Consider the following 23902-nt stretch of genomic DNA (forward strand, 5'->3'; position numbering starts at 1 on the left):
TTGTCGTAAACCAAAGAGAGAAATGAAAATGACCAGAGTGTTGATATTGGGAGTGTGTTAGTGTGTGATCGATAATATAATATTTTATATATTAGATATTATATTATATTATATTATATTATTATTTTATGAATTGTAGCAATTACACATATCAAAAGTGCACGTTTAATACAAGTATCACCAAAATAATATATAGGACAACTGGTTTGAAAAAAATTATATAGAATATTATATATGTATGTGTGTAATTAATGGTCAAATTGGCGGGGCGGAGATATACAGTTTTATTAGATGAAATTAATTACGTAAACTGAAAGAGAAAAGAAGAGAAAAAGAAAAGAAATTCATTCATTGATTAGTTGATTCATTGATTAATTCAATATGCTACGTTATTCTACATATTTATGTAATTTAATGTCTAACTAATTGATAATCGACATATTACTATTAAACAAGCTATAATGGGTTGTATACAGTGACAAACCATTATATGGTTAGGCTATTAATAGACAATGTCTATTTGTATTGTACTATATTTATTATATTGTATATAGTATATTAAATTGTATATTATTAGATACTGTATATTGCTTATTATATTATAGAATATATTCTATTTTGCTACGGTAACCATTACACTGCCCCGAATGATCGGGAATCGGACCAGAACTACTTACACATATACCTTAACTTCTCCCACTCACTTTATCAAATAAGGTTTTGTTCTGCCATATTTTTCAAGATATTTTATTTTCTCACAAGACCACTTTGGGACGTAATGCGATTTTGAACACGTTCGATATTCCCCAGATAATTGGACTGACTTAACCACAAACTCTGTATATAACCTGTTTATGATCATTTGATATTAATAGTTGAACTAAAATACTTTAAATATAACCAGCTACCCGACTCTACCCACCCACTACTTCTGCACGTGATGTGTCATATATCAAAAATGCAGTAGCAATAACTGGTGAATGGTAGTATACAGGAATATGACCCCAAAGAAGCAATAAGCAACTATATGTAGAATAAGTCATGTACCTTAATTATAATTGATTTATATATAAAATCTATGCGTAAATGAGATTTAAATCAGTAATTGATATTGTACTATACTAATAATGTCAAGTGTCAATTCAGCAAGTTCAAGTAAAAAGTCATCTTTCACTCATATTAATCATGATACAAGTTCACTTACTGTTCAAAATCCTTCACCAGTAAGTACAATTGATGAAGAAGATGAGGTTGAAGATGCACCTGCTGATCTTGAAAATCAACCATTATTACAACATGGAATTCATCATTATCTTGATCCTGATGATCCCCAAGTATCTCCATTAAATTTATCTAATATTAAAAGGGTAAGATTAGTTATTTCAATACTTGTATGGATAAATGCAATTGCTGCAATTTTATTTATAATTAGTGATTTTATTTCTATTCCTGGAGTCACAAATTATGGTAAATCATTTTTTGAATTGGATTTGATTCTTTGGTGTTTATTATCCAATTGGTTATGTCTTTCTTGGTTTGCAGTTCCTGTCTATACTGAACGTATTCTAGGTTATATAACTTGTGGTTTATTGGGTGTTGACTTTTTGGTGGTTGTGATAATAACAAGCTTGAGAAAACTGTATGGATGGATAGGATTAGGAGTTTTGGTGTGGACTTCGTTAACAGCATTATTGGATTCCATTGTAAATTATTGGGTCGAGCAAGGTAAGGAATATCAAGAAGTACGTTATACTGGAAGAATAGAAAAGAGAAAGACATTTACAGAAATGTTAATTATATTTATAAAGGGTATTTTTCGAATTATATTGGTAGTACTAATTTGGAATATAAGTTTGACATTATGGTTACAAGCTTTCGATAGTCATGAGAAGCCATGGGGCAAGCTTATCAAAGTTAATGATGAGCAAGTTGAGATTCATTTGGCATGTTATGGAGATGTACATAATACAAAAGAACAACCTATTATATTGGTTGAGGGAGGTCAATTAACTTCAAGTGAAGTTTTCCAAGATTGGATTGAAGAACTATATCATTTAAATAAAATTGATAGATATTGTGTATGGGATAGACCAGGATATGCATTTTCACTGAGTTCACCATCACCTGTTTCTATAGGAATAATTAGTGAATATTTATCAGAGGCATTAGATAAAGAAGGAATAGAGGGTCCATTCACATTAGTTGGATTCGATATTGGAGGATTATACAGTCGAATTTTTGCTAGTAGACATTTAGAAAAAATCCATTCAATTTTATTAGTTGATAGTTGGCATGAAGATTTACTTAAGAAGTTTCCATTTAGTGGGATAAATCGTAAGAATGAATCTCCTCAAGTATTTAACGGAAATTTAGAATTAATGGATAATTTTACTGGATTTAAATTATGGATTAAAGGAATTATATCACCGTTAGGCATAATATCTAATCTTCATTGGCTTTTGCATCCAGTAAAACATTCAAGTAAAGCTCGAGTTTTCGGATCTGATATGATATATCAATCAAAATATATACGAGCTAGATTACAAGAGCAATTAACATCAGGAATATTATCATATAATGAGCTTAAAAGTAGTGAAGGACAATTAAAGAATGTTCCTATGAGTATTGTATCATCAGATTATATGATTAAAACTTCATTAAATTGGGGGAAATGGCAAAGAGAAATATCTACAATTAGTACCAAGACTCTTGAATGGGTTATTGCGGAAAATAGTGGACATCTAGTATGGGAAAGTAGTCGTGGAAGAGATCAATTACAACAAGTTTTACTTCGATTACTTAACTAGATAGTAGTATATAAGTCACAATAATAATAAACATATATAATGTGAACCCTTAGGGAAATTATCACCAGCCAAAATTGACTGCTGCAATAAGGTTTTGTTCCTGCATGTACGTGCGCTGGTTTGGTTTCTTTTTAGTTTCATCACTGTTTATTAGTGTCGTCACTACAGCTCACTACTGGTAATGATTGTATCAGAAATATCGTTAATATTATGGTGGATAAGTTAGACTAGTGTAGTATATAGGCATATTAAAGTCACCATATATATCGTAAGCATTCAGTAGAGATCACTCGAACAGTAATTACACGATTAGAGATAGAGAGATACACGAACAAAAGATCTGTACCGCATACCATAACCTAAAATAGCCAGCAATAAATCTCGCGAGCTGAGCACAGTAGCGACGGGGGAGTGAGTGATTGACAAAACGATCGTAATCTCAATTACATAAACCCCATCACTAATTAGGACAAATTATTTTCTAGACACTAAATAACTACCGAACTCGTACATAAACGTCCAGTTCACAGTAAAGTTCTCAGTTAAGTTCAGTTCAGTTCTTTAGCTTGTACAACTTTTCTTCTTTCTCAGTATCGTGTACGGGGATCTCACCATTTGTAATTACACATTTCCGATCCCACCAATACTGAGTTGAGTCCCCCCCCCTCCCCATAGTCATAGTCATAAATCATATCCATAGTCATTAGTCATAAGTCATAAACCATAAATAACCCATAAATCATTAAGTCAGTCATATTCATCCTTCATAGCCATGTCTGATTCAGTAACCACATCTTCAAATGATATGGTAAGCCCCACCCTTAGATTGTTATCTACTGATAATAAAAATCATTCACCTCCCCCTTTAAATTCTCCTCCAAGTATGCCTTCATCTCCAGTTCCTGAAGAAGAAAATCCAGATCAAGATTTATTGCCTCCTTCAGCCATTAAACCAACAAATGATTCTTCATCAAGTTTATATAATAGTAATATTAATAATCTAAGCTCAAATAATAGTGGAACAAGTAGTCCTATACAACCTCCAGCCAATATAAGAAGACCATCATTCGGTCTTAATTTATTGAATTCATTAACTAGTTCAATTAGATCTTCTAATCTGCAATCATCACAAATAAATCCTCAACCAACTCAACTGCCTCCATCACCTTTAGAAGCTAGCAATATCTTTATGTCAAATAGTCCTACCATTGCAAACTTAAGTAATTATGCTTCAACCACTTTATATGATGAAGCAATGGCAAATGCTCATCGCCAACATAATCATGTTAATCCTCGGTTGTCTCGTCATCGTCCAAGTAGACAAAATACTTTAGATGCTAATAATCCAGGAGCTGAGAATAATTCAAGTTCTTCTGCATCGACTAGTAGTGATTTTGAACATCAAAATAATGGTAATTCTAACCCTCATGGTAATAATAATAATAATAATAATACTAATAATACTAATAATGAAGATAGTTTAAATAATATTACAATTATTAACCCTGAACAACCTTTAACTACTGGATCAAATATAACTAATATTACTAATAAAATTACTGAAGAAAATGAAGATGAAGATGAAGGAAATCAAGAAGAAGAAGTAGATAATGAAAATGATAATGAAAATGAATCAACAAAACAAATTGAAGGAGCTACAAGTACAATAAATTTAGTACCACCTGAACCTTCAATATTAGAAGAAGAAAAATTAAATGGAATGGATAAAGATGGATTTTTTTCAGTTAGATTAACTCCATTAATAGATCATTCATCATCAGCATCTGGATTATATTTTTCACCTATAATAAGAAAAATTAAACCTGAATCAGATATTTCAATTGGTAGATATACTGAAAAGAATAAAGCAGCAGCTCATGCTCCTCAAGGTTCTTCAGCTCCAATAGTTTTTAAAAGTAAGGTTGTATCTAGAACTCATGCATTATTTCATTGTAATGAAGATGGTCAATGGTTTTTAAAAGATTGTAAATCATCTTCGGGAACATTTTTAAATCATATTCGATTATCAGCAGCATCTCAAGAATCTACTTTAATGCCATTAATTGATGGTGATATTATTCAATTAGGAATGGATTATAGAGGTGGAACTGAAGAAGTTTATCGATGTGTAAAGATGAGATGTGAATTCAATAAAAGTTGGCAACGGAAAGTTAATCAATTTAATCTTGAAATTCATAAGAAACTTAAGAATCTTCAAATTAGAGATGATGATAATACTAATAGTAGTGGTGGTGATAGTAAATTAACTTCTGCTGCTGCTGCTGCTGCTACTACTGGTAATGTTAATGATTTAGCAGAATGTGCTATTTGTTTAATGAAGATTGAACCATGTCAAGCTTTATTCATAAGTCCTTGTTCTCATGCTTGGCATTATAAATGTATTAGACCTATTATTATTAAAAGTTATCCTCAATTTTATTGTCCTAATTGTCGTACAATGTGTGATTTAGAGACTGATCTTGATGATGATGATTAGGACTTGTTCCATATCATGTTTTCCTATAATTAGCTTACTTATGTCATATACAAGTCCATGTTATTGGACTTCAATACATATTATAACAAATGCATCCTCTATTAATTCTAGTCTATCTAGTCTACTTTACTTTACTCTATTCTACTCTACACTATTTGGGATACACTGTACCAGCAGAGTCCATTCCAAATGGACTTGTCTTCATTGTCACCTGTGACTGAGGACTCATCAAATCAAATATACCTATGGGTTTAGGCGATGAATTAGCCATATCATAAAGATTGGTTTGACTAGGTACGCTAAATGTCAAATTGAAATTAGTCGAGAATGGAGAATTAGTATTCGTACGTAATGGTTTATTATGAGATGATATTGGTAATTCATCGGTAGTAATATAATCATCAGGGAGTTCAAATATATAAGTATCTTCTGGAATCTTAATACCTGGTTGAGAATTTAATATAGGAGGATGATTAAATTGACCAATATTAGACATCTTTAAAGAATGAGAGATTAATATACTTTCAATCTTATTATATAAATGAATTGGTAAAGTTATATCATTTTTTAAAGTAGACATTAATGCAAATACTTGAGATAAATATTGGAATCCTTCATAATTCTTACTTAAACTAATAGCATCAACCAAACTATTAGCTATTTCTAATAATTTAATACAAACACCTGGACCATTTGATTCAAATGAAAATAATGGTAAACGTTCTGTATCATTTAAGAATTTTTTAGCAATTTCAAATGGAAATATTATAGATAAACTATTATGATCATAATTAGAATCAGTTAATAAATCATATTTCTTACAAATATTCCATGTTAAAGCTTGCATCCAATATTTACTAATTAAAAGATTTAATTTTTGAATATCTAAAGTTTCTTGTAATATTGGAATAGAATTTAATTGATGATGAATATTAATAATCCATGTTTTTGAAGGTATATTTGTATTATTTAAATTATTATCATTAATTTGTAATAGTAAGAATTTATCAAAGAAATTCTTATCAGGTATAGCAAATATTTTAACTAATTCAGTAAATCCTGTTAATAAAGTTGAATATTCTTCATCATTTAATGATGGGAAAGGTATTGAAGGTTCTAAGATTACTGGAACATGATCTTCAATACATATAAATCTTTCTGTTACCAATAATAAGAAATATATTTTTCTTAATCTATGAATTTCAGCTGGCAGTTTATTTAAATAAGTATTAGGATTTTGTAAGCCTAAGATTTGTGCAGTTGATATAGCTTCTCGTAAATAACTAATGGCTGCTTTAGTAGCTCCTTTAATATTAATAAAGTATGTATATAAAAAAAATGAAGTAAGTAAAGTATCAGGACTAGGATCCAATCTATAATCATAAAAATCTCTTGATCTAATAGCTTCTTTAGCACATTGTTCATGATCTATATGATTGGGTAAATTAATTAATTGAGATTTGGATGAAAGAAAGAATACTTGACGAATAATTGTAGCTGATACTGCACAACTTAATGAATAAGCAGATATAGCTTCTTTATCAGTCAGATCCTTAAAAAATTTAGTTTGAGATGTGGAATTATTAACAAGCTTAGACATTAGATATGCAACAGATACAACTGGCCATACTCCATAATACCATGTTTGATATACTTGTAAGCAGGGTAAAAGATCATGAATCAGGAGTTGAGGTTCATAATATTCCTTTGTTCGAATAGGTATTAACGTATCATTAAGTAATCTAGTATGTGAATCTAGATTATTATTATTATTATCTGAATCTAGATTACTATTATCTGAATCTATATTACTATTAGGTATGGTTGAAGTAGTGATAGTACTGGCAAGTTGTAAGATATTATTTCGAGTCTTTACATGAATCTTTTTAGGTCCACACTTCTTTCTAACTCTATTATTAGTACAGGGTAGATCATGTTCTATACATCTTGAACATGCTGGAGTTTTTAGATCACATTTAACTTTACGTAATGAACATGCATCACATGGTCGAGAGTATTTCAATCGTGCTTGCTTTGATTTTGTATCTTCTGATTTAACCTTTGTAACTTTACTTTTCTTAACAGGAGGTCCGTTAGGAGTCGAACTGGAGTCCGATATTGATGAAGTAGTAGACATGAATATTGTAGATTTAACTATTGAACTTATTCAAATTAGATATCCCTGCACAGATCCAAAATACAAATACCGATAAGTACGGAACAATGATAATTAAATTATAGTCTAAAGTCAAAACTATATTGTTTTTTCACAAATCCAAATTTAGTGGAGGAATTACTCATTAGAAAAATAATTTTATTGTACATATTGAGGGGAGATAAAAATATTTCAAATTTACGAAACCGGATAAACTATATGTAATTCCTGATTATGGCATCATGTATTCAACGTTGGATTTAAATACGTTGAATAATATACATGTGACTAATAGTCCTCTTGAGATAGTTAGTAGTCCTACTAAGAATGATAACAACATTAATAATTATGAAACTTCAGCTAAATCTCGATCAAAGACTGGATGTCTAACTTGTAAGAAACGAAAGAGAAAGTGTGACGAAATACATCCTACTTGTACGTTTTGTTCAAAGAGAGGTCTAAGTTGTGAATATACTGTTAGGTTCTATACTCCTCCTAATAAAAAGATTGATAAAGTTCATAAACCTGTGGTATCATCTACTACTACCACCCCTAAATCTCGAAATAACAGCTTTACAAGTTCAATAGACATAAATGAATTATTATCATCTATAAATACAGATACAGATATCAATACTGGCCAACTAATATCGACTTCAAAACAAATCCAACAAGTGGAAGAAGAAGTACTACCCATGTATATAAATCTATCCTCAACATTTAACTTATTCCTCGACGATAGAGGTTTGAAACATCTTGATTTCTTTGAGAATCAAGTAGCTCCTATGATATCTGTCAGTCCTCAGTCATCTAACTATTTCTTAAAGACTTTTTTTACATTAGCAATCACCAATGAAAGTATACTGAATGGTTTAGCTGCATGGGGTGCATTATTTGATAATGCTATAGAAGGTGAAGATAAATATTTGACTGTGAATCGATATCTTCAACGAGGTAATGAATTAATCCATAAGAATGAAATCAGTACTAATAATGATAGATTCGATAGTTTTATTAAATTGGCATATTATTTAATAGTTATTGGTATACATATTTGTTCAGGAGATACTAAACAGTGGCACGATTATTTTAATAGATGTGTCAGGCTATTTAAAGATTATGGCGGAATTGTTAAATTTATTAATGATTTCAAATATTCTAATGACTGTAAATTTCTTATATCAAATTTTCAATTTCATGATGTTATGTCTAGTGAGACGTTAAAGAATGGTACTATATGTTCTATGAATAATTATAATGATTTATTTAAATTTAACAAGATTCTCGAATTGGACGATTATGGAATTGACCCCTATCAAGGATGTATTCAACTGGTATATTTGTTATTGGGTGAGATTATGAATAGTTATGTTGAACTAAAAGAAGAAAGATTTAATTTAAATAAATTATTGAACTCTAGTACGAGTGGTGATAGTGGACCTGTCATTAATAATTTACGTCTAAGTTATTTGAAAAGAGTTAATGAAAAGATAAGTGAACTATCTAATAAGATAGAATATTGTCAGCCAAATGAAACTCAAATGAATCAGTTAGAAGAAATTGATCAAGCCAATCATTTGAAATTATTTGAATTATATCGAATTACTTGTAAAATGTATTTATCGTTATATTTAAAGCAGAGTCAGCCTATTTCAAGTGAGATGCAAAACTATTTAATTAATGCTCAAGGTATTATGGATGAGTTAATTCAAACGAATTTGATTAGTTCTTTGAATATGTCATTATTAATCTGTGGAATTTCATGTTGTAATAAATTTGATAGACAGAATTTGAATGATAAATTTTGTTCAATATACGAAAGATATCAAGTTGGTAATGTTAAAAGAATATGGGATGTAGTTAGAGAGGCATGGAGAAGAAATCCCTATGGAATAGTATGTATAGATTGGTTAGATATTTGTAATGATTTTGGATGGAAAATCTCAATGTGTTAATAGATAAGGTTTATATAATTATAAATATATGCTAATGTGGGGTTCTTCTGTAATAAATTTAGTTTATTACTATATAAAATTATTCAAGTAGACTTACAACAAGTTGCAAATTATTCAGACGTCGCATAAAATTCCGACTAAAAGGGCTGAGCGTTTAAGATATTCCACATGACAGGTTATTAATCCGAGAATAAGCTGGGGAACAATAAATACGACCTTAAATGTGTAAACAAGACAGAAAACATGATTAAGTAAATGCAGTACTGTATACGTCATGAATCAAACCATTTTCTATTTCGTCGCTCCACGCCGAGGTTGATCTGGGGTACATCATCTGGGATGAGGTCCGGATGGCGTTCCCGCACCCATCTGTAGGGAGCGAACAAAAAAAAAAGGCTTGGGCTGCGTAACTGAGTGATCAAAAGGATCGGAACTTCAATACGGACAAAAATATCCGATACTACATTATTACTAGTAGTAGCCTAATACTGTACAATTTGACATGTACAGATAAGGCGATTTTAGAGTTCATTAGATTAAATATTGTGTTGTGTTGTGCTATTGTATTGTGGGGATTAAATAATTTAGTTTGATGTTGTATTCCATTTAGCTTCTGTGACACAAAGAATCGAATAATGCCTAATGTAAGGTTATGAAACTAGGTTTAGACAGATCTCGGTAAATAACTTCTATGACAAGTTAGTTTGTTAATAAAGAGAGTTCTACATCATGTACAGCATGCTTTAAGAACAAACAAAAATAAACATTTTGACTCTGTTACCGTTATGGCTGAATTAGTACTTTAAACCCGCAAATATTAAGCAGTGCCTTAAAAATTGCCCATCACTCTTTGTCCAATTTTGTGACTCCCTTCTCGCTGTTTCACTGCGTGTGTTCGGCACAAAAAACTTCATCAATCAGCGTACATTAAAACCATCATCAACCTTAATCATCACAACTTTATTATTCTACGATTATTGTGATTACGGGCATTACTGCATAACTAGGTCCAATTTTGTTGTGTCAGTTAGTTTTACTATATAATATTGCCCAATTGACTTGTATCTTTTTTATTTATTCATAGTCTTTCTTCCCCATACTTATCTATAATTAATTATTACTATTATTATTATTATTATTATTATAATTACTACTATTACTACTAAAACTATTACTATTATAACTATTACTTAAAATGAAAGCTATAGTTTATCACGATAGAGGCGATGTTCGTTATCATACAGATTTTGCCGAACCTCAGATCACAAGACCCGATGATGTCAAAATAAAAGTTCACTACTGTGGAATTTGTGGATCTGATTTGAAAGAATTTACTGATGGACCTATTTTCTTCAGTGACAAAGGTACAAATAATGAAATCTCAGATTTACCATATCCTCAATGTATGGGTCATGAAATTAGTGGAGAAATTTATGAAGTTGGAACCAATGTTACTAGTGTAAAGAAAGGTGACAAAGTTGTTGTCGAAGTTACAGGAACTTGTTTTGATAGATATAGATTCCCAGATTCTCCAAATTTTGAAAAGGAAAAATGTGCAAGTTGTCTTGAAGGTCATTATAATGCTTGTGCCTATTTAGGTTTACAAGGTTTAGGATTCGATAATGGTGGATGTTCTGAATATTTGGTTACTGCTGCCACTAAAGTTGTTAAATTTGATGAATCTATCATTCCAATGGATGTTGCTGCTTTAATCCAACCAATTGCTGTTAGTTGGCACGCAGTTAGAATATCAAATTTCAGACCAGAAGCATCTGCATTAATTTTAGGTGGAGGACCAATTGGTTTAACCACTATCTTTGCATTAAAAGGTAATAAGGTTGGAAAGATTGTTCTTAGTGAACCTGCATTAGCAAGAAGACAATTAGCAGAAAGATTAGGTGTAACAGTTCATGATCCTACTGGTAAAACAATTGAAGAAAATATTAAAGAATTAAAGGCATTATCTCCAGGAGGTTATGGATTCAATTTTTCATATGATTGTTCAGGAGTACCAGCTACTTATCAAACCAGTGTTAGAGCATTAAATATTAGAGGTGTAGCTACTAATGTTGCTGTTTGGGCTCATAAAGCAGTTGACCATTTCCCTATGGAATTAACTCTTTCTGAAAAGATTGTTACAGGATCAATTTGTTTCGTTAAAGAAGATTTCGAAGATGTTGTTGCTGCATTAGAAAATGGTTTAATTCCTGTTGATGAAACTAAATTATTAATTACTTCAAAGATTCATTTAGAAGATGGAGTCGAAAAAGGATTTTTAGAATTAATTCATCATAAGGAAAAGCATATTAAAATCTTATTCTCTCCAAAGGAAGAGTATAGATCTAAAATTTGAATTCTCCCTTTAACAGTCATCTAACCTATATATCTTTATATATAAATATTCAATTCTTGATTATGTTAGTTAATATATTTACTTTTATACTTCGCAACTATTACTATTACTATTCCTATTTTGGACAGGCACGTGCTCGAACTAACCAACCCTATATTAATGGCTATAAACTATCAACTACTTAAAGTAATCATATATATATATACTACTAAGATACAATGGTATCGTTTGTGCAACTATTCAATCATGGACTCCTACTAGTTGATCCACAATCACTATATAAACAGGTAGCTACACCTCAACAGGTAGCCAAGGAACAGTATAATATAGTTAAATATTTAGGAGGATCAGCTCCCTACATACAACGGCCAGGATTTGGACTATCAACGGAATTACCTAATCAGTGCGAATTAGAGCAAGTTCATCTTTTGTCGCGACACGGAGAAAGATATCCCTCGAAGGGAGATGGAGTTCAATTCGAATCCATACTAGCCAAGTTCCAAAAGTATGGAAAGCCATTTAAAGGTGATTTACAATTTCTAAATGATTATGAATATTTCGTAACTGATTCCGACAACTATGAAAAGGAAACATCTCCTTTAAATTCTCATAGTCCCTATGATGGTATCAGTGATGAGTATAGACATGGATCATTATTCAGAAACAAGTATGATTCTTTATATAATCCAGAAAAGATATTACCAATATTTACTACCAATTCAAAACGTTGCTATGATACATCAGAATCATTTGCAAGAGGATTTTTAGGTGAAGAATTCAATGACAATAAATTAGAATTTGTTATCATAAGTGAAGACAAATCAATGGGCATTAATTCACTTACTCCAAGGTATGCATGTTCCAATTTTAATGGTGAAGTAAATCGTGAAAAACTTAACCAATATGATAGATCTTTCCTTAATGATATACTAGCAAGATTTCAACATGATAATCCTGGTTTAGATCTTACACCAGGTGAAGTTAATTCCTTATTTCTATGGTGTGCATTTGAAATAAATGTCAAAGGACATTCTCCATTCTGTGATTTATTCACCAATGAAGAGTTCATTAAAAGTTCATACTCAACTGATCTAGGTAATTATTATACTACTGGTCCAGGGAATCCTAAATCCAAAACAATAGGTTCTGAGATGGTGAGTGCTACGCTAAAACTATTACAAGATACTCAACCTGATAATAAGATTTGGCTTTCATTCACTCATGATACTGATATGGAAATGTATCTAAGTTGTCTTGGAATCATTGATCCTATCAAAGAATTACCTGTTGATAGGATTCCATTCCCAAATCCGTATAGTGCAGCAGAGATGTTACCTCAAGGTGCTAGGATATATATTGAAAAATTTAAATGTAATAAAAGTGCTAAACAAGCATCTTATGTGCGATACATTATTAACGATTCAGTTGTTCCCATTAGAAATTGCTTAAATGGTCCAGGATTCTCATGTGAGTTTTCTGAATATGAAGATTATATAAATAACAGATTACAGGATTTAAGTTTTAAGTATCAGTGTCAATTAAAGACTGGATTTCCTGATAAGTTAACGTTCTATTGGGATTATAAAACAACTAAATACGATTCCCCTTTGATAGATCAATAAAATAGATACATATATAGATCATTCAATTAAGAGTAATGGTTTTGATTATATTGAATTCATCAAGACCCCATGAACTATTAAATCTCCCTTGACCGCTTCCTTTAACACCACCATGTGGTATGGTAACCTCATCATGAACACTTGAACTATTAATGTGTACAGCTCCAGTTTCTATATTCTTGGCAATATCAATTGCTTCCAATATATTCTGAGACCAAATAGTGGCTTTAAGTCCATATGAATTAACATTTAAGTCTTTAATTAATTGTGCTTCATCGTTATATTTGTGAATAGAAAATAATGGACCAAAACTTTCAGTATTATTCAAAATTGAATCTTCATTAACGTCTTCCAAAATTAATGGAGGAACGCTATTTGTTTTTAAAACTTTTTCTTTATCAATATTTCCATAAAGGATATTTGCTCCTTTGGATACAGCGTCTTCTACTAATTCAATAATCTTTTTTGTAAAGACAGGATCTCTTTGACATATACTATAATCTGGATCTTTTGCAACTTCTGGGGCAACCTTTTGAAGGCGTTCTTTAAATTCATCGTAAATATCTTCATGAATATAGACTTTATCAGTACTCATACAAATTTGTCCCTTATGTGACCAACTACTCCAAACTATATTTCCAACAGCTTTATCTAAATCGGCATCTTTTCTTACGATGGAGAAGTTTTTACCTCCAAGTTCTAAAAGATAAGGAATCAAATAATTAGCAGCTACAGTAGCAATCTTCGTACCTACAGCAGTAGATCCAGTGAAATTTAATTTTTTAATAGTTCCTGAGCTCAATACTTCATTTAAGAATTGAGGGTTATCTTGAGGAGCAACATGAACTAATTGTAAAGCATCCTTTGGTAAACCTGCATCATGTAAACATTTGACAAATAAATATGAAGCTAACGGTGATTTTTCAGAAGATTTATGAATAACCGAACATCCAGCAGCTAAAGGTGCTGCAATACTTCTAGCAGCCAAAAGAATGGGAGCATTCCAAGGAGCAATGGCTAATACAGGTCCAATTGGTTGCTTTATAGTAATGGCCAATTTTGATTCTAAAGATTGAGGCAATACACCTGTTGGATTCGACATCTGACTAATATACTCTTCGAGTTGATCAACGGTTCCATCAACATTAAAACCAGCAAACCATGAAGGACCCCCAATTTCATGATGACTCTTGAAAAATTCATCTTTTCTCTCCTTTAATAACACAACTGCCTTTTGGAATACTTTGATTTTTTCGTTGTAAGGTGTAGCAGACCATTCTTCAAAGCCTTTATTTGCTGAATCAAATAATTCTCTATATAACTTGGTGTCATTAATATCAAATGATGTAAATGTGTGAATGGACTCTTCTGGGAAAGTATGGGAATTGACAGCTACTTGAGCTCTTGTCGTATTCTCTTTACCTCCAATTATTAATGGAATTCTTCTTGCTACTTCAGTACTCATTAGCCTTCGGTGTAGTTTTAATATTGGTAAAATCATTATTATTAAGGTGATTGATTGCTATATTTATACAACGAACTAATGAGGGTACACAGTCCGATTAGAAATCACTTAGTAATGATATTGTAAGCTATAGAAAGCTCAATTTGTATCGGTCATAATGCTTATCCGAGATATTCATGGCTTACGTCGTTCCCGATATTTCGCGACATCAACACACAAAAAAATATGGTAAAATACTTTCCCTTACCCCATGTTTTAAGCTCTTTGGGGCTTAAGGTATTGCAAATCGGTTATTATTTCCGATACCATGGCTTAATAAGTGAGAATAACTATCATTAAGACTAATTATCATTAAATTATACAAATCTTCTCTCCTCAACCTAATTTTACAATTTAAGAACTTAAAGTAGTATCTATTTTATAGATCTATAATCGCTATTTATTATATTAACTAGTTCTACAACTGCATAGTTCAGAGATCAATAATTTGTTTGACGGAATCAACAACAGACTTTTCAAGACTAATGTAATCAATAGCTAAAATTGATCTGGCATTCTTGTCATTGTATCTGCTTGGGCCAGAGAGCGAAACACCAGGCTTACCAACTGGAAGTTTGTCTTTTAATTGAGGAAAGTTACCTCTGATAATGTCTAAAAGAGTTTGGCCATTAAAAAGACTGTTTGCAACGATGAATCTTTTACCTTGAGCTTGGTCAGTTTCAAAAGCCAAAATATGTGCTTTTGCGATATCTCTGACATCAATAAAAGTACCTGAAAGTTCTGGAACTGAATCAGTAGCATTCAAAACGCTGGTAATAATAGAAGCAGAAAAGTTTAATTCCTTGGTCTTTGGAGCAGCGTTTTGAGGACCAAATACATAAGAAGGATTGATGGTACTAAGAGTGAAGTTTGGCTTTTCTTGTTCAACAAAGTCCCAAGCAGCTTGTTCGGCCAATTTTTTAGAGCCAAAGTAAGCATTATAACCATTTTCCTTAGATTGTTCATAAGTAAGAGAACTCCAGGTATGTTCACCACCCTTATATTCAGGATCGGCAATTTGAGCAGGAGTACCGGTAGCAACTACAGAACTGGTATAAACAACTCTGGTAATTTGTGGAGCATGTTCCTTGATAGATTTGAGTACAAATTTAGTACCTTGGAGGGCTGGAATAATTATATCTTTTTCATTATCCTCAACAGTAACAGTAACTGGTGAAGCAGTATGTAAGAAAACAGTGACGGATGAGTTTTTCTTCAAGGCTTCATCAAAAGCACCTTCCTTTTCAAGAATTGGAATAACTTCGTAAGAGAAATTTGAATTGTCAAAGATCTTAACTAATTCTTCTCCCTTTTCAGTTGACCTAACTGATCCAACAACCTTATAACCTTTAGCAAGAAGTTGACTAATAGTATGCTGAGCGATGAATCCGGTTGCACCAGAAATAAAAACGGCAGTATGTTTGGCAGAAGTCATTGTTTTGAATATTGAAATGGGCTTTTTATTATATTCGATAATTATTGCATGAACTTTGACTTTATTTGAGAAATATCAAAATCTATATGTATTTATATATGTATGGAGATATTGATATTCGGAGTTAATCAATTAGTAAGAATTTCGTTGAAAATTGAGCCGATAAATGAACCCCGGACTTACCCAAAATGGACATAGTCCGATCAACACCTGAATTATTCTAACGAATACCTTAAAGTGACTATGTATGTACCATTTTAACGCAACCGATTTTTTTGGGACAATTGTATCTATTATCTTGAAGTGATTGAAAATATCTCATGTAATGTCATGAGAGGGGGCTTTATAAGAAAAATAGGCTCGCTTAATTAATGTAAAAATTTGTCCAATTTTCTGCTAAAAGTTTAATAGAGTATAATTTAACTAAATAGAATCTAGACCATTGAATTTTATAGCTTAGAATATATGATCGTGTATGTATTAATTAATTGTTAAGCTCTTAATACTTGTATCTAAAAGGTGCCAATGCTTGTTTGTTAGCAATTATACAGATAAAGCATGCAATTGTCAATAATGTTGTGCAAATTCTAGGACTTAGTGTTTACAAATTTGACGATAACCCCGAGCCTGATATCCACACTTCTTAAATCCGGATGCACTTCTCAGCAGTGTATTAAACTAAAATTACAATTTGGTTTGAAATGTAACGTAGTATTCAAGCTGATTATGTGTCTTATATTTCAACTTAGTTTTATCTTACAAAATATAATCCGAATGCTTTGGACACAGTAATACTATAGTTTATGATGAGAATGTTAATACAATTAAATTTCTAGTATCAAGGCAACCACGTTTCATCAAATTTAGTCAAATAATAGTGAAACTCTTCAGCCAAGACGAACAAGTTAGTATTGAAGTCCGGTTTTTTCACTTCGCAAAGAACAGAGTGCAAAATATAGACATGAATTTCTAGAACAAGATAAGATATTTTGTTATTCATAGTTTTAATACCAGAACAATAAACCTTATGAGGGTGACATATAAATCTTGGCGACTTAGATTTTAGATTACTTGAATGTCAGAAATACATGGTTAGCATAAAAATTCAGTATACATCCAGAGCTGATGTTTCTTTATTTGTTAAATAAATCTTTACTTGGATCATATATTGCGACTGGCTTTGATGGTCAACGGAGAAATATTAGCATAGTACGGAGAATAATTAAATAATTAACTGGTTCCAACCTTAGAGTTTAGATTTTAATTAGTGAGTTTGAGCTACAGAAACAATCATTTCAAATAGTAATGGTAAATTTAATAAAGACAATAAAATAAGATAGTAATAATGATGATCCCCAAAAAGAAATAGAAAAGTAAGATAGTAACACAAAAGATAAATATTAAAGGTCGGTAAATAAAAAAATAATGAAAAGCCTTCAGTACCCTTTAGAATGCTGCCAGTGATTAAAACAAAAACTAAATCACAGCCAGCTGGAATAAGTCACCGACAAACATTCATAAAATGTAGAAAACTATTCACTTAAATTAACAAATTATATATTATCTGTTAAATGATCAGCAGAAAGGCTGACCTATAAAAAGGGTGTCAACAAATATCAAAAATTTAATATTTGATCAAACCAGATCCCAATAATCAATGCAGCCCTAAGACAGGAAGAGGCATTGGAGGTGGAACCAAATAGCTGTTAGTTTTATTTGCTATACCTTCATACATACAGTACCAACCACAAAGTGAAGTAATTATAACAAAGATACCTGCAGCTTTGTTACAGGTAGGAGAACCCGTCATACTACCAGCTGCTAATAAGAAAAAAGCAATATCTGTTGTAAGGACAGTTGAAATGAACATAACAGTTGATTTGAATGTACACATTAACAACATGAAAGCAAATATGCCCCACCCAAGGAAGTAAAACCCAATTGCATTAGCTAATTGTTCTGGTTCATCTGCATAAGCAGCACTAATACCAAAAGAAGGAACTAATATAGCACCGTAACCCCAAAAGAAAGGACCCAAACTACAGAATGCAGTTGCTGCAAAAGTATTCCCAATGACTAATTCCCATATCCCTGAAAGCATTAAACAAGTACCCCCGTAGAAGAAAAGCAACGATACAATTAAATCAGGGTTTTCAATATGTAAAGTACCAACAAGATATAAACCAAGAGTAAAAGCAGTTAGAGAAAAGGCTCCTAACCCTAAAGCTGATGCATTACCAAATTTATGAACTGGTGGCGGAGATAACCCTGGATTCAAAGTACCACCAAATGCTTCCATTAACTCATTTCGTAAGTACTTATGATTTCCAATTACAACATATTCATTAGAATCTCCACTGAAACTAATTGCTTTGTATGGAAGAATCGATTCTGATTCAGAGGAGATAATTGACGCGGACATGACTATAGAAGAATGAGCCTTTTAAATCCTCATGGTGATGTGATAGGTCGTAAATGTTCTCTAATTAGAAATTCTACTCTTTTTATAATACAACCAATCAATCAACTGTCCATTCAAAGGAAAATACCAATTTCAGCTTGAGACATATTGGATTTCAAAATAAGGTCCAATCTAGCGGTACGGAATTATGCACCACTGTATAACGAAGCAAAACAACTCTAATTTATTTACCCCACTCACAGATTAACAGAAAAAGAAACGAAAACTAGCCGTACTCCAGTCTAATCTGCACAATAAAATGCGGGCCAAAAACACCCCCACATGTAATCTAAATAATAATTTAGTTCGATAGACTACAGAGCTTTGCTTAAAATGATTCGGAGTTCACAAAGTAGAATATGCTTATTTTTTAATGTAGATCGTTAGTACAGGCACTTTTCTCAACAATTTTGCACAACAGGCGGCCCATAAAAGTAAACGTTGCCAAAGACATCCCCGCAGCAGATTACTTGGTCTCAAGTAATATTAAACATAATGCTGTCATTGATGAAAAATGAGCTATTGCGTTGGTATCATGAAGTTAGAGACCAATTTCATTGTAAATATTTTTTTCGCAGCTGCTATTAAATATCCGCAAGATGGACGGAAAAGCAAAGAATCTGTCAAAGTAATGTGAGCCACTGACACCGATAGACATGGCTTAAAGATATAATTCAACATATCCTATATAAACATATTTGATGAAGCTTTATCAGACACTATATATGGTTAAAATTAAAAAAGAGAGAAAGAACGGCAACCTAGTTCAGTACTGGATTCTGACGATGATCCTTTTCCGTCTAGCTTATTTTTGAAACATAGCAAATTGCGGAAAAGTGCCTCCTCAAAAATATGAAGTATTGTGATTAATAGCGGCGCCTAACTACACGGAAGATTGTAGATGACTCTTGTTGTAGAAGTAATTTGGAATCCCGTTAAGAAAGGTCTATTCCGTCACCGGATTTACCCTTTTCCGTACCATAGTACTGATTAGTTGATTACTATATATATGAAAAAGAAGTGCAAATACATGTTTAAAGCAAGAACTGAATAGAAATTGAGCTATAAACAAAGAAATGTCGTTAAAAAAGTCAGCTACTGATATAGTCATATTATCTGCAAGAAGAACACCAGTCACAAAGTCTATTAAGGGTGGGTTAGCCAAACTTTATCCAGAAGAATTACTCTATGAAGTCTTGAAAGGTTCATTAGAAAGATCACAAATAGATCCTAATTTAATTGATGATGTCTTGGTGGGTACAGTTTTGCAGACATTAGGTGGTCAAAAGGCCTCTGCCTTAGCAATTAAGAAAACGGGGTTTCCTATCAAAACCACAGTCAACACGATCAACAGGCAATGTGCATCTTCAGCCCAAGCTTTGACCTATCAAGCAGGAGCATTGAATTCAGGTGAAAATCAGTTTGTGATAGCTGCAGGTGTCGAGTCTATGACTCATGATTACTTCCCTCACAGAGGTATACCCACCAGAATTAACGAATCCTTTAAGGCATCTGCTAGTGACGAAGCACAAAATGTTTTAATGCCAATGGGGATAACTAGTGAAAATGTGGCTTCGAAGTATGGAATTTCTAGAGAAGATCAAGATCGTTTTGCAGTTGAATCCCATTTAAAGGCAGCTAGGGCCACTGAATCAGGACATTTTGCTAAAGAGATTATTCCAGTAAAAGCTAGAGTATCAGAACCAGATCAACCACTAGAGTACAAGTTAATTGATAAAGATGACGGTGTTAGAGCCAGTTCCACTTATGAAAAGTTATCTACTTTAAAACCCGTCTTTGCAGAAGATGGTACTACAACTGCTGGTAATTCATCGCAAATCTCTGATGGTGCATCTGCCGTAATTTTAACTACACGAGCCAATGCAGACAGATTGGGCATAAAACCAATTGCAAGATTCATTGGATCATCTGTTGCGGGTGTTCCATCTGCACTTATGGGCATTGGCCCTTCGGCCGCTATTCCACAGTTATTAGATCGCTTAAAAGTCTCTATTAACGATATTGATATTTTCGAATTGAATGAGGCATTTGCTTCTCAATCTTTATACTGTATTGAGAAGTTGGGAATTGACCATGCTAAAGTTAACCCTTATGGTGGTGCTATAGCTTTAGGTCATCCTTTGGGAGCTACCGGTGGTAGAGTTATTTCTACCTTAATTAATGGATTAAAGAGCCAGAACAAAGAATTAGGTGTAGTTTCGATGTGTACTTCTACCGGGCAAGGTTATGCTGGTTTGTTTGCTAACGAAAACTAGTTATGAGTGTTGAAAATGCATATAGACATAATACAATATAAAAGTGATTACCAATGAAGCTTATTAGTAGACGAATATACTTTTAACCCCAAGTATAGAATTCACGATTCAATAAACCAAGTAATCTAAATAGCAACATATATATTAAAGTCTTTTAGTAAAGAGTTAGAAATGATTTCATAAATAAATGGACTTTCCTGGACGCACATGAGTTAAACAGCCAATAATGGCTTCACAAATCTATCCCTATCGTTGCTCAGCTTATCCTTTGGAGTCAAGACATTCGTTGTCTGTGGGATCAAAAATTTATTAAAATATTTATCAATATCTTCAAGTCCTCTTATATTAAACCCAGTGACTTTGGCAACGTATCCATCTGGTCTGACAACTATAATAGCACCTTCCTTTTTGTCAATTCCATATGCTTCATAAGCATCAATATCACCTTGATGATATGTTGTATCGACCCCTGTGTAGAGTCTCCAATAGTCAAGACGGTTCTTGTAATCAACAGGCCTTGTAAATTCAGGGAAATCAAAGAGTTCTACGTCATGACGTCTGGAACCATGAATGGTAATAACATCAATAACCGAATTATCAAATGCATTCACTGGAGTGAATTTTTTCCCAAAATGCTTATTTGACTCAAAGAATGTATTAAACTCATCTAATATCTTCAAGTTCAGAGGATGAGTATGAACATCGCCCGAAAATATCAAGACCCTGAAACGTCCATCAGAGAGAGTTCTGTCCACAATATGGATCACTCTGCCGTCAGCTTGAGATTCAATAAGCGTGGTTTCTAGTCTCCTACCAACTGGAATATTTGTAGCAACTAAGGAAAATGATCTACCATCTTCATCAACAGGGCTGGTTGCAGAAAGATCAATCAACAGAGACTCTCCATAATTAACAGTAGTCCCTGAAGCAAATTCTCCTCCTTTCTGAAAGACTCTATGGAATTCATCCATATCCACACCTTCCTGGATTACTGTAGAATTGGGAATCATTGGCTTTCCACTAAATAATCTGGAGAGTTTATGATCGAATGCAATCAATTCACGAGCAACTTGTATTCTTTCACTTTCATAAGTCTTCAAAATATCAAATTTAGCAAGGCCCTTGCATACTAGTGCCAATTTAAAGCCAAGATTAAAAGTATCCATCATTGATACATTCATTCCTTGACCAGCTTTAGGTGAGTGTGTATGACATGCATCCCCAGAAATGAATACACGATTGAATTTATCAAACTTAGGACTAACTCTCTGACCAATTTGATAGCCTGTGAACCATTCTATGTCTTCGATTTCAAATTTAAATGGTTTCAATATATCTTGAGCATTCTTTAAGATCAACTCAGGAGTGATTTTAGATCTGTCAATTCTTCCCTTTGAATTAGCGCCCGACGTTCCTGAAGTAGTTGAGGGATCTCTAGGGACTTCTTTCAATTGGATGTATAATCTGACCAAATCGTTTTCTCTTGGTATAATCATAACAGAGCCAGAATCTACAGAGTGAATTGCACATCGATGTCTAATATCAGGGAAATCAGTAATTGGGACCGAGTCTAAAACTCCCCATACGAAGTCAGTGCTTTCACCTTCCACTTCAATTCCTAATTGCTTTCTGACCCAACTATGAGCACCATCTGCACCAAGTACATACTTACAGTTTATAACTTCATAATCATCAAGCTTTACATTAGGATCATTCTCGATATCTGCGATATTAGTATAGAATTTGTCTTGATCACCTTCAAATTGTCTGTAGAGTCCATTAGCGACATTTGAGTTGAATTGTTCTGGATCAGCAACAGCATCCTTTGACAAATCTTTCACCAATACTTTAACTGCATAAGCATCCTTATCTTCAACTTTGCTTTCGTCAATGTCAAGACTAATTGGCAAGAATGGTCTTTCCACTTTGGACTTTCCGTCCGAAAATGTTTTGATCGTTTCATCAAACCATTTCTCAATATACCCTTGATGAATTACAATCTGCTGAAATCTAGAAATTCCTGGAATACTATCAGGTATTCTAGAAGATCTTACCAACTTACCGGTTTCATCCGGACTCCAGAAACAAAATTCATTCATATGGTTAGCCATTTTCCAAGCTGAATCCAATCCTCTCATATCAAAAGTAGAACCAGAGAAAGATTGAAAAACTTCAAGGGTTCTACTTTGTAAACCATCCGCTTGACCTGAGAATATCTTATTAGATCTTTTATCAATTATTCTAAAAGGCACTCCAGTTCTGGCTAACCAAGTAGCAGCCATTAATCCCGATGGACCAGCTCCGATAATCAAGACGTCAGTGTTTGAATGTTTAATTTTAGACTCAATTTTTGTCATATTGTAACGTTAGTATTACTACTGACTTTAGAAAATACTGAATACAATTCATTTGAGTACTTTATGTGACTTTTATAGTGTTTGTTTATATTTACAAAATCTGGGGTAACCGCGGGGAACATAATTATAATCAAACAAGAAAGTGTATGGTATTTTGCATGATAAGAGCCACTGAGAACAAAACCCAGCAGTACAAGTAGAAGGAGAGAACGGAAGCACAAGTAGAAATGACAAGTATGAGTAGGCTCGGGGAAACATAATTTTGCTCCGCTGTCACTAGCGATATCAAAGACAATAGGCGGAAATATATGTTCTCCAACCCATTAGATCCGCTCAGTGCAATTAGTCTTTTTTTAGTAATTCATTTCTAATATTCTAGTTGGAGAATAACTTTAGTCAGAATACACTAATCTTAATATATGTAGCTGATATTAAAGAAGTAGTCTCTCCAAGAGAAAGGATTATTAATAATTGCAAACT

General features: G+C 32.6%; 11 protein-coding genes across 11 annotated transcripts; 6 read left to right on the forward strand and 5 right to left on the reverse strand. All coding sequences in view use genetic code 12, as the record gives it.

The window, feature by feature from the left end:
- Positions 1–1127: 1127 nt before the first annotated feature.
- RJT21DRAFT_116523 (uncharacterized protein) lies at positions 1128–2807 on the forward strand (the record flags this gene model as incomplete). Its single annotated transcript, XM_064880435.1, has 1 exon — positions 1128–2807. The coding sequence occupies one exon, from the start codon at positions 1128–1130 to the stop codon at positions 2805–2807; it is 1680 nt and encodes a 559-aa protein (XP_064736145.1).
- Positions 2808–3690: 883 nt separating this feature from the next.
- On the forward strand, positions 3691–5304 carry RJT21DRAFT_89416 (ubiquitin-conjugating protein; the record flags this gene model as incomplete). The annotated part of the gene is made up of 3 exons (XM_064885605.1): positions 3691–4195; positions 4511–5050; positions 5123–5304. The coding sequence occupies 3 exons, from the start codon at positions 3691–3693 to the stop codon at positions 5302–5304; spliced, it is 1227 nt and encodes a 408-aa protein (XP_064736146.1).
- Positions 5305–5379: 75 nt separating this feature from the next.
- RJT21DRAFT_58752 (Zn(II)2Cys6 transcription factor) lies at positions 5380–7570 on the reverse strand. Its single transcript, XM_064885130.1, has one exon. It carries the CDS (start codon positions 7439–7441, stop codon positions 5456–5458), a length of 1986 nt encoding a protein of 661 aa, XP_064736147.1. The 5' UTR covers positions 7442–7570; the 3' UTR covers positions 5380–5455.
- A 584-nt stretch (positions 7571–8154) lies between these two features.
- UGA33 (Uga33p) lies at positions 8155–9414 on the forward strand (the record flags this gene model as incomplete). Its single annotated transcript, XM_064883091.1, has 1 exon — positions 8155–9414. The coding sequence occupies one exon, from the start codon at positions 8155–8157 to the stop codon at positions 9412–9414; it is 1260 nt and encodes a 419-aa protein (XP_064736148.1).
- Positions 9415–10609: 1195 nt separating this feature from the next.
- IFE1 (putative dehydrogenase) lies at positions 10610–11767 on the forward strand (the record flags this gene model as incomplete). The annotated part of the gene is made up of 1 exon (XM_064885626.1): positions 10610–11767. The coding sequence occupies one exon, from the start codon at positions 10610–10612 to the stop codon at positions 11765–11767; it is 1158 nt and encodes a 385-aa protein (XP_064736149.1).
- A 218-nt stretch (positions 11768–11985) lies between these two features.
- Positions 11986–13389, forward strand: RJT21DRAFT_3689 (histidine phosphatase family protein; the record flags this gene model as incomplete). Its single annotated transcript, XM_064884331.1, has 1 exon — positions 11986–13389. One exon carries the CDS (start codon positions 11986–11988, stop codon positions 13387–13389), a length of 1404 nt encoding a protein of 467 aa, XP_064736150.1.
- Positions 13390–13411: 22 nt separating this feature from the next.
- On the reverse strand, positions 13412–14854 carry RJT21DRAFT_131928 (uncharacterized protein; the record flags this gene model as incomplete). Its single annotated transcript, XM_064883092.1, has 1 exon — positions 13412–14854. One exon carries the CDS (start codon positions 14852–14854, stop codon positions 13412–13414), a length of 1443 nt encoding a protein of 480 aa, XP_064736151.1.
- Positions 14855–15286: 432 nt separating this feature from the next.
- On the reverse strand, positions 15287–16802 carry RJT21DRAFT_100316 (SDR family oxidoreductase). The gene has a single exon (XM_064879710.1). It carries the CDS (start codon positions 16326–16328, stop codon positions 15327–15329), a length of 1002 nt encoding a protein of 333 aa, XP_064736152.1. The 5' UTR covers positions 16329–16802; the 3' UTR covers positions 15287–15326.
- Positions 16803–17655: 853 nt separating this feature from the next.
- RJT21DRAFT_58776 (acetate uptake transporter family protein) lies at positions 17656–19137 on the reverse strand. Its single transcript, XM_064885132.1, has one exon. The coding sequence runs from the start codon at positions 18748–18750 to the stop codon at positions 17983–17985; it is 768 nt and encodes a 255-aa protein (XP_064736153.1). The 5' UTR covers positions 18751–19137; the 3' UTR covers positions 17656–17982.
- A 324-nt stretch (positions 19138–19461) lies between these two features.
- On the forward strand, positions 19462–21202 carry RJT21DRAFT_123439 (thiolase family protein). Its single transcript, XM_064882721.1, has one exon. The coding sequence runs from the start codon at positions 19866–19868 to the stop codon at positions 21063–21065; it is 1200 nt and encodes a 399-aa protein (XP_064736154.1). The 5' UTR covers positions 19462–19865; the 3' UTR covers positions 21066–21202.
- On the reverse strand, positions 21198–23848 carry RJT21DRAFT_123440 (phenol 2-monooxygenase). Its single transcript, XM_064882722.1, has one exon. It carries the CDS (start codon positions 23420–23422, stop codon positions 21278–21280), a length of 2145 nt encoding a protein of 714 aa, XP_064736155.1. The 5' UTR covers positions 23423–23848; the 3' UTR covers positions 21198–21277.
- Positions 23849–23902: the final 54 nt, after the last annotated feature.

The sequence above is a fragment of the Scheffersomyces amazonensis genome (assembly GCF_036850825.1).
Source record: "Scheffersomyces amazonensis strain UFMG-HMD-26.3 chromosome Unknown RJT21scaffold_8, whole genome shotgun sequence".
Classification (NCBI taxonomy): Eukaryota; Fungi; Ascomycota; class Pichiomycetes; order Serinales; family Debaryomycetaceae; genus Scheffersomyces; species Scheffersomyces amazonensis.